The 10,438-nt window shown below is 33.1% G+C and overlaps 2 protein-coding genes across 3 annotated transcripts; one reads left to right on the top strand and one right to left on the bottom strand.

Moving 5' to 3' along the window:
- Positions 1–327: 327 nt before the first annotated feature.
- Positions 328–1,790, top strand: LOC105832459 (NADH dehydrogenase [ubiquinone] 1 beta subcomplex subunit 9). Its single transcript, XM_012673415.3, has 2 exons — positions 328–552; positions 1,333–1,790. The coding sequence occupies exons 1-2, from the start codon at positions 443–445 to the stop codon at positions 1,655–1,657; spliced, it is 435 nt and encodes a 144-aa protein (XP_012528869.1). The 5' UTR covers positions 328–442; the 3' UTR covers positions 1,658–1,790.
- Positions 1,785–10,209, bottom strand: LOC105832455 (splicing factor 1). Of its 2 annotated transcripts, none has more exons than XM_028195010.2 (9): positions 9,570–10,209; positions 8,469–8,636; positions 7,838–7,913; positions 5,618–5,770; positions 5,421–5,527; positions 5,154–5,320; positions 4,792–4,950; positions 4,439–4,719; positions 1,785–4,354 (listed from the first exon to the last, which is right to left on the bottom strand). In XM_028195010.2, the coding sequence occupies exons 1-9, from the start codon at positions 9,796–9,798 to the stop codon at positions 3,799–3,801; spliced, it is 1,896 nt and encodes a 631-aa protein (XP_028050811.1). In that variant the 5' UTR covers positions 9,799–10,209; the 3' UTR covers positions 1,785–3,798. The 2 variants fall into 2 exon arrangements, with proteins under 2 accessions (XP_028050811.1, XP_012528863.1); XM_012673409.3 differs by having other exon boundaries at positions 3,799–4,354; positions 8,469–8,624; positions 9,570–9,798.
- Positions 10,210–10,438: the final 229 nt, after the last annotated feature.

A 10,438-nucleotide genomic window follows, 5' to 3' on the forward strand; every position in this document is an offset into this window, starting at 1 on the left:
TTTAATTATACCATTTGATAAATTGTAGATTTATGTAGATTATTATTTATTATTATTATTATTAGTAGTAAATATTTACTTTAGCCCGATTACCTTAAATATAGTAAAAAATATGTAATATGACACAACTGTGATTGTCAATTAAGAACTTGTTCGCTAAAGATAGTGTCTTTAATAATTAATTTGTATTATAAAATTTTATATTTTAACGTAAAATACCCTACAGTGAGAAATGATTATTGAATTGATGTCGAGTTGACTTCGTCGTCGTGAGATGGCGACTGTTCTATAACGAATGCTTTCAAAGACCTTTTTTATTATCTCTCATCCACTCTCATCTTGATTAGTTCACGCCTTCACGGTTCTATTACGTGCGGATGTAATTGTTTTTAAAGGGTTAGAATTTTTCGACGAGAGAGTTACGATTTTTTTAACATAAGCGATGGCGCATATTCCTTCGGAGCTCATATCTCATCAACAGAAAGTGTGTAGGCTGTACAAACGTGCCGCACGTTGTATAGAGGATTGGTATCACAATGTGCATGATCGCAGGTACATCACCCCGGATGATGTTCACTGAATCCTAATTAATTCAATCAACAATTCAAAAAGCAAAATTGCACAAAACAAAATTGTCGACTATACAACTCGTTGATCTTGATCAGATTTCTTTCCTAATTCATGTTAACAATAGTATACATGTTGCTTAATAAATTAATCATTGATCAATTTAATCATTAAATTACTAACTTTCCAAGTATACGATTTATATTTCTTTTAGATTCAGTTCTACAACTTAATTTAATTTATAAAACAATTTTATCTATTGGTTAGTTAAACTGTGGTATTAATTTAATGGTATTAATTAACCTAAGTTGTTAAGAAACTGGATCTTAATCTTCTTTGTTACATGAATTAAACTAAAAGTTACTATTAATTTTGTGTTAACAAAATACTCCAAGTACTATTTGATAGTTGAATCAACACTTCAAGATTTGTGATTTTGGCTCGATATTTATCAATTTTATCTTCTTAGTCTTTTCTTAATGGAAATAGAACGAAGAAGGCAATAAACATGACCATTGACAGTTTAAATTAGTACTCAAAATTACAAATTTGAACAGCATTGAGTTAAGCTAACTAAATCAGAGTTTGACCAAAATATGAAGAAACAGATGCAGTTTAAAGCTTGACTAAAATAAAAAGACTTGATCTATTTGCAAAGGATGATTGTAACTTGTATAATTTTCATAGTTTAAATCCACCTGTAAGAAATATGAAGTTGATGACATTTTATAACATAATGAAATTTCAATTATAATTCTTTGATAGATTCCGAGCTGCATTGTTGCGGGAGCGTTTCGACAAGAATAAAGATATAAAAGATTTAAGTTATGCCAAGCATCTATTACAAGAAGGAGAGAAAGAGCTCTTTTCCAATCAACATTTTCAACCGATAAGATTCGCCAATTCAGCCACGGGAGGAGCGTACGGCCGAGAGGCCCCAGTCTCGGACTGGGTCTTGGATTATTGGCATCCCATGGAGAAGGCTATGTATCCTAAGTACTTCGCGCGTCGCGAACAAATGAAGGATGAATATGAAAAATGGTACTTCGAGACTTATCCAGAAGAGAAAAAAAAGCTTGGCGATCACTAAGTAGTCTGCGAACGTGTTGTATCGATGCATTACTTGTAGATAATATTGTAATATAGAATGTATATTATTATGAAAGCTGTATATGCTGTATCTATTTCATAATCCATAAATATATCAACAAACGTGCACCGTTTCATATGTGTTTATTATGTAATTAGAATACATAGTAAGCAACCTATAGCATATTTCTAACCATAATTTAATTCATTATACATTCAACACATGTAATACTAATGTAGCACAAAGTAATATACGCGGTTCGAACCTTCGCAAATCACCTTGTCTAAAATCTCTTTTAACACGTGATTAACATTTGTAGTAAGAAATTATTGCGCTTGGACGTTTGTAATTTCAAATGTCTCCATCGTGACACTGACGAATGAACAGTATATGATTCTTTTATTCGTCTTTGAAAGAAATAAAATGCCGCTTACGAAATCAAGGATTCGTGATGCTTTGTTTGTTAAATTGAATTACATTACTTTAGCAAAGCTCTTTTTGGTACTAAAATACACGAATTCGCTCGTGTCATAAGACAATTATAATTAAAAATATACGGAATGATCCTTAAGTATTTTAATTATTTTAAAGAGTGATTTCTGTGCGAAATGTTTTAGTTTTAAGGATCCAAAGTATCGAAGTTGAAAATTTTTTTTAATGTTGAGATTTACGAGTTGTTTTCATGTTTTGATCCATTAACTAATAATTAATCTTTAAGACAAATACCTGTAAAAATGTAAAAAGCAAAATTTTTTCTTAAAAATGAGTCTATGGAAAATAATAAAACGATCATTTTTGTGCTGATTTATTTCATTCATCATAAAATATTCTCAACTTGAAAAAATTAGTGACATATCTATGTAAAAGATATTCATTTTTAAGTTCATTTTCGATTGAAGAAAAAAAATTTGACAGCGAGGTTTCACGTCCTTGAAGTATACACAAAGTTTTATGAAAATAATCTGAGTATTTGTTAAAAAATCAAATATTTTCTTTAATTTTGATTCTTTGTATTTTTGATCCCTCTATACCTTCGAAACTAAGTTATTTCGAACATACGGTTTTCATCTTAAATTAATGTAAGAAATCACTCCTAAAATTTTCTGGATTTTAAGGATCACTCTATATATGTACAATCTGAATATTTATGATCAAAGATTATACATACTTTGATACATATGATTCAGTGGACTAAATCTAAAGTCGCCAATGGGTTTGTATTGTCCTGCGTCGCTTGTAGACATTCGTCTAACGCGCGATTCTAATTCGCAATTGACGTTCTTGTACAATATTCCGAACTTTTTCTTTTCTTACGAACATTAAAATATCAGAAACCTTTCAGTGCTCGAAAAATTCAGACTGTAAGTTTTTATGTCTAATTTACAAATAAGTTGGCATACATCCTGAAATATGAATGCCGCAGAAATGATCATTTCTGCAATTTCATCTTAATCAAAAACAATATTATTGATATACTTATGTGCTAAAAGTTATGAATTGTAATATGTATAGTATTTTTAGAGTATTATATATATAAATAAAATATATGAACAAGTGTTTTTACCTATGTTACAATTTTCCAACATTGATAGATTCGATTTCGGAAGCGACGTTCGGAAATGAAACATCAGAAGTAAAACAAGAAAAAAACATATTTAGAATCACTTATGTCTTACGGGAGGATTCGTGCGTCACAAGTCATAAGTTTGCAACATTATGCTATTCACATGATACCTTGTATGAAATTTTAGTTTATTTGCAATAAAGTTGATAACTAGATAAATTTACGTTCCATTAATGAATACGATTTTTGAATTTTTCTTAGCTACATATTCTATATGTGTAGCTCGCAAAATTTTTTTAATGATCACATCAAAGTATCTTTATAATAAAGCAAGATTACACGTGAAAAAAAACGAAGTATAAACAGATCGCTCAAATTAATGTTACGACATAATTACATTATTCCTAGTTTCTCATCTATCTCCATCTCTTTTTATGACTTCCTATTAAGATATAATGCCTTTTTCAACTTTTACTCTTCCATTTTTTCGTCTTCATCAATTTCTTCTCTATCTCAATGACATCGTCTTGTTATTATATAGATCGGAAGTCAATCTACAAGATTAAACTACGTTACACTAACTGGTGGGAGGAGGTGGTGGTGGCGGTTGTGCCAGTAACGTTGGCAGCGTGTTCAGATCAATCCCAGGTGGTGCGGGAGTCTGTTGTTGAGGAGGAGGTGGGACTGGGGCAGCCGGTGGCCAGCCGCCCATCTGTTGAGGCTGCCAACCACCAGGGAATCCTGGGGGTGGTGCTGTGCCGGGAGGTGGCGGTCGCATCGGTCCTTGCTGGCTCTGTTGCCATGGTGGTATGCCCATTCCGGGTGGTGGAATCTGCGTAGGTGGCATTTGACCTGGTGGTGGTGGTTGATTGTTACCGGCCATCCATGGCATTAATGGCGGAATGTTGGGCTGTGTTGTGGAACCAGGTGGCGGTGGCGGTGGTTGCATTACACCTGGCGGTGGCGGCATGCTCACCGGGGGCTGCCATTGCATGTTCATGTTGTTCATCCCTTCATTTCCCTGACTCCATGGTGGTGGAGCCATGTTCGGCGGCGGCATCATCGGGCCGCCCTGCATCATTTGCGGCGGCGGATGTGCCGGAGCAGCCATCAATGCGCGAGGTGGCTGTTGTCTAGAAAAAATAAACAATTATTGTATCATATTTAAAAAAAAAGTAATAATTAGAAGAAAGATTATGAAAGGAAAACAATTGTACCTGTCAAAAAGTCCGGGATAATTAGGATTTGGATTAGGATTTGGTCTATTTTGTCCAGTTTTTGACCTGTCCGGCGGTGGACCCTCTCCCAATTCCGCCATGAGTGACATGTATTCCTCATCTATTTTGGCTTTATCTCCGGCTTGACCCATTCCTCCCATTCCAGCGGCCGCTGGACCTCCCTGACCAGGTCTTTTTGACCTACAATCTCGAGCAATATGTCCTGCACCACCACAACTTGAACACACTATATTGTTTGTCACGTTTGGTTTATCGGGACACTGAAATTCCCACAATAATTACACATTAGCTATAGAGATTTTTTAAATAAAATATTAGTGATTTTCACAAACCAGCCAAGATTTATGATCCGAGGCACCGCAATTAGTACAACGAGGTCCATCATTCTCGCGTAATGTTCCGTTTAATAAAGCCAGCTCACGTAATTGATTACGTCGCAAATCATTTTGACCTTCTGGCACTTCCACTCCTTGCCGAATAATTTCATGAATCTATACACATAAATCCAGTTGCATGGGTTATGTGTTTATCATAAATAACTTCATTATTATATATTTTAAATTGAAATGAATGATATTAAATATTAAAATTGTCAATATTCAATAAGGCTCTCTTCTTACCATAATTAGAAACCATGGTTTCTAATTATATCAGAAACAAAATGCAAAAAAAAATAATTATATATAATACATACTCGTTCCACAGCTTTCTTCACAGCATCTAGATTATTTGCAGTAATATATGCATGCAAAGGTTCATCCTCGCCTGGTAAAGGCTGTCCATCTTTCCTCCCAACTTTTCCCTCCTTCACGGATCCCTTTCCACGAATTATAATCTTTGCGCCAGTTTCCTTTTCCATAGCTAAACAATTTTAAAACAGTACATTAAAATAGTTAATTTCTAATTCTATGCATCATGTAAGTTTATCGATGATTTCTCTTGCAAAAAATTTTGTGCTTACATTTTAGAGTATTTCCACGTGGTCCAATAAGTAAACCAACAAAATTTATATCAGGATGCTCTTCCTGAGGGATCATTACCTTATCATGAACTCGTATTATTGGTGGTCTAAAAAAAATAAATTTAAGTATTAAGAAACAAATTTATTGTTTAAAAATGTTCTATTTATCAAAAGTATTAAGTATCTGTAGGACTCACTTGTAATCTGGTGGTGGCTTAAACTCTGGATTGATTTTAAGGATCTTCTGTATCAGATTGTGACGTTCTTCCTCTAATTTACGTCTTGTACGATATTCTCTTGTGTTCAACCGTTTACCATCGCTACTATAAATGGGCTCTGGAGATGGGGATCTGAAAAATAAAAAAATAATACCATATCAAGATATAAATTTTCATCAAGATGGTACTAGCGTACAAGCAACCTGACCTGACCCTACTATGATTGTATGAATATAAGTGGGGAAAAACCGTCGATTTAGAGCAGAGACTGCATTATATAAATCTTATTATAAAAAATTCTGATAAATAAATTGTTATGCAATTTTTCTCTTTTGGCGCTGCAATTTTATTTAATTTTTCTGTAAGCATAATACCATCTGACAAATTTAATTTTTTCTTAAGATATAAAAGCTATAAGTTTATCTATTAAAAATATTATTTTGCATTTACAATTTCATCTACAATATTAAGAAAATTATATACTTAAATATAAAAAAAATTATAAAATAACATTTAATAATTTTGTTTTAATAATAGCAGTACATGGTCGATAATATCAAGACATATCCAACTGCAGATGTACTAAAGAATTCATTCTATGATTGTATCAGTTTGCTTATGTAATGAGTCGTTTACTTTCAGGAACTACGAAGGAACTATGTGTCATAGAATTTCCTAACTGCCAAGGTATCGAAATAAAGAATAGAAAAATTGTCGCTGCCGAATATAGCATAGCTATATATTTAGTATTCTATAGTAGGCAACCACTGGAAGACTGCGCGTTTGTGCACGGCAGATATCGGTATGATGTCAGCTGCTAAGACAGATCCTGTGATTATTAAGAAATAATCTTTTGGATTAGTTATAAATGCAATTGGCGTAACGTCTTACTATGTATTAACGGAAACACAATGACATAAAAATAATGGTTCCAGCTAAAATCGGAAAGTTAAACCTATTGGAATAAATTAATTTATTAGAAAAAATATATTTATTATTTAAGACCTGTACCTGAAAGTAACGTTAAATTTTTTGTTACAATATTACGGTATGAATAAAAATTTCAGAATGAGAGATAAACCGATATTTTCCTGAAATCTGCTCATTAAGATTGTAATTAGCAACAGATATTGGCAAGTCAATTAACGAGCTTCCTATTGGCAATCAAGATTATTATATTATAACAATTTTAACACATGCCGTGCAAATCACGGCAGCCTGAATAAAGGGGCAGAATCTCACAAGATGACCCATGCATAAAGTAGATTCTTAGTGAAATATCGCATAATATAAAATATCTGGTTACTATTATTCCATAAATTTTAATTGATTATTAAAAATAAATTATGATAGGTCACCTCAGAGTTATTCTATGTGTGCAAAAATGTATCTATACAAGAAATATATACTAGAATATCCACTGTTCACTTTAAACACTGCTATTGAATGTAGTTCATATCAAATCTATAGGATCTATTGTCTCACATATCAATTTTCAATTTTGAAAAAATTTAATTCTAATTTAACACATTGAATGTGAATGATGTTTATAGACATCGTAGACTAAAAGTTCTCAATATGAATAATGTCTATAGAAGTCATAAAAATCGTTTTTTTTTTAATAACTCTAAAAGAAAAGTATGTAGGTTTAAAATAAAAATTCCTAAATTTGTTTTAAAAAATTGAAGAAAAATTTAATAAAAATAAATTATATTAAAACTATATGTGAAACACGAAAAGTGTAATGTTACATTGATTTATTAAAAATTTTATCAAACTTGTTCATACTTCCATCATTTTAAAGTTTATTATGTTAACATAAAATTCGTATTTAGCAACTTTAGAAACATTATTAAACAAACACAAAAATAAAATAAAATCTTAGTATAAATCTTACGTCATATTAAACTCTATTTTTATCTACTCAGAGTTAACAGTGTTGTAGCAGTGTTTAATAAAAAATAAAATATTAGAAAAGATTGATTAGGGCAAACCAATACTATCAAAATTCATCTTCTGTGTTGCATGGGGACTTTAATCAAGCCCGTTTTTCAAATGGATATTCGGTATTCCCACACTAACTGAACCTGAGCCACAGAGATATCTTTTGGGGCTCCTATTATGGGCTGCTGTATGTTCAGTAGATAGGTATTTGTAGATATGTAATGTTCATTTTTGGTATGTAAGTTTCTTTCAAACCTTTCCTCGGGATTAAGCGGAATTCCAAGGTCTCCAGTGCGTAGCTTCCTGCTGATTTCCTCAATCTGCAGCTGAACTGTAAACCAACGGGTTAGAGGGGGCGGAAACCCCAACAGTTAGATATTGCCAATTTGCCGTATACATTCTATAAAATAAGCATGTCTCAGAAAAGTAATAATTGTGTGCACGTTTATTTTGAAACCTTGATTACTTCCAAAGTCAAAAGCTTGCAACGCTTTATGTGACTTATTCAATACTTAATTATAAAACTAAAATATACTTCTGCTAAATTATTAGTTATCTAAATACAGTTTAATATCAATTAATAGAATTTCATGGTATTGAAAATGCATTAATGGTCAGATTATAGTTATTCAGCAAAATTGGCAATCCCTGCCAAATTTGATGATTTTACACAGTTTTTATTAAGTCCTAATGCTTACCTCTAAGAATTTTGAATTTTTATTGATATAAACATCATCATACTTACATCATTCATAGCCATCTACTCTTATAAATTAGGTTTTAGAAACTTATGTACAGAAACAAAAATATTTGAAATGATTCCCTAGCTGTATGTACTAGCATACCAAAAGAGATACATTGTAATCATTGTACGAGAGAAACTTACAGAGATAAGCCTTCTCCTGTTCAGGAGTCAGATTTGTTGGTAGTACAGTTGGCATCCCTGGTATAAATGTTTTGTCATGTTCACTACCACCCCATCTAGTCTTTTTCCTCTTCCTACGTTCTCCCTCTTTCGAATCTTTCTCCTGTTTACCATCGCCTGCAAGGAATCCTATCATTAAATCACATAAAGTCACAGTTGTGTCATTAAAGAAGCAGAAATAATTTTTTAAATATAATGACAAGTGATACTGCCATATTTTCAATCATAAAATATCGTTAAAGCAAATTGTATAGTTTATAAATATTTTATATTCTTATATGAAAATAATATTATTTTATTTAATAAAAACTTCATTTAATAATTCCAAAATGTTCTTTATAAATTTTATTCTTTTTCATAGATAGGTTTTCAAAAATCTTATATTTTATTTGTGATTAAATTAGTTAAAACTACTCTTCATAAGATGCTATTTTAAAGTTATTTAAAGAATATTATAGTAAAAAAATTAAAAAAAAGTTGAAAAGTTTAGATATTGATGAATTATAACTTATTCTTTGAATCTCTCAAGTATAAAATCTAATGTTGCATTAAAAGATTAGAGAACCTTCTTTAATACTGTTGTAGAACTTTCAAGTCTTCTCGCTCTTACTAACATCAAAACAGAAAATGTTTCTCATACATTTCTAAAACTTAAATTCTTTGTAGCTACAAGTTATATCTTTTATATTTAAAATAAGTATATAGTTAGAGTACAAATGGTATAAAAAGTTCAATAATAAAAAACAGATTATAATAAAATAATTATACACACATCAAGGAAAAATCACAAAAAAGCATATCTTGATATTCTTTGCAACGTTTATGTAATCGTTTTGTTACAATACTTTGTTTTTATAATTCGTCTCCTTTTTCTTCATCTTTGCTAAACATTTTGTGCCACTTATTTGTCTCTTTCTTTTCTAAATATATACTAAAGTCAGTTTAAGCATAGAAAGAGAATATAACATGACACGGTCATGGAGAACTTGTCCCGCAAAGATGCAAGGGACATGATCTTCCAAACAGAAGGAAAAGTGAAAGAAAACACGGAGACGCGCTTACCATCCGCTTCCCGCTTTCGGCCCGGTGATACGACGGCGTTTACAGCATTCGCGTTCAACTGAGTTCCGTTCGCGATTGCCGCACTTACCGCGGCGGCGGCCGCCGCGGCTGCCGCCGCTGCAGATGCAGATGCCGAGTTCACGCTTGCGGCATTTTGTTGCTGCTGTTGCTGGGCGTTCTGCAGGTAGCTTGGGTTCAGCAGTGACGTGAAATTTCGCGATTGATTCATCGCTGTTTGGTGGAGTGGTGTGACGCCGTGGAAGACGTCGCGCTCGCGTTAACCAACAATAAACGACGAACCCTCGACTGCGAGTCGACGCCCCAACGACGATGAACGACGGGCGTAACGACGATGAATCTTGGGCACCGAACAGAAAATGGCGAGAATCGCGAGAATGCCCCCGCCAACCTAATACGAGGGTACCGTTACCACACGTCCATTCAGACGTATCGCAGCTGGATATCGTGTACATCGTCCTCTGGACGTATCAGCAACGAGCGCGCCGATTGACCGAGCCAATCGCGACACCGTGTGCGAGTAGATGACGCGACTGAACAGACCAATCGCGCAACCGATGAAAGATCTCTGGCGCACATCACAGGGAAAATTTGTATCGCGGCAATTTAAAAAAATTATAAAATAAAAAATAAATTCTTATAAAAGCGATTAATTTGTATTACTTAATGTATTACTCCACATAGGATTCCAGCCTGATATAAAACTATAGAATAAGTACCAAGAAAAAAAGGGTTAATAGTTTTGCTTTGAGCAATTTCACCGATTGAAAAACTAGCCTTTAGTGTCAAGCAGGATTGGCTCGATCGCTCGCTTGTCCGAATTCACGAGCGTGGCACGAAAGGGACAACGA

This window comes from Monomorium pharaonis, chromosome 7, assembly GCF_013373865.1.
Source record: "Monomorium pharaonis isolate MP-MQ-018 chromosome 7, ASM1337386v2, whole genome shotgun sequence".
Classification (NCBI taxonomy): domain Eukaryota; kingdom Metazoa; phylum Arthropoda; class Insecta; order Hymenoptera; family Formicidae; genus Monomorium; species Monomorium pharaonis.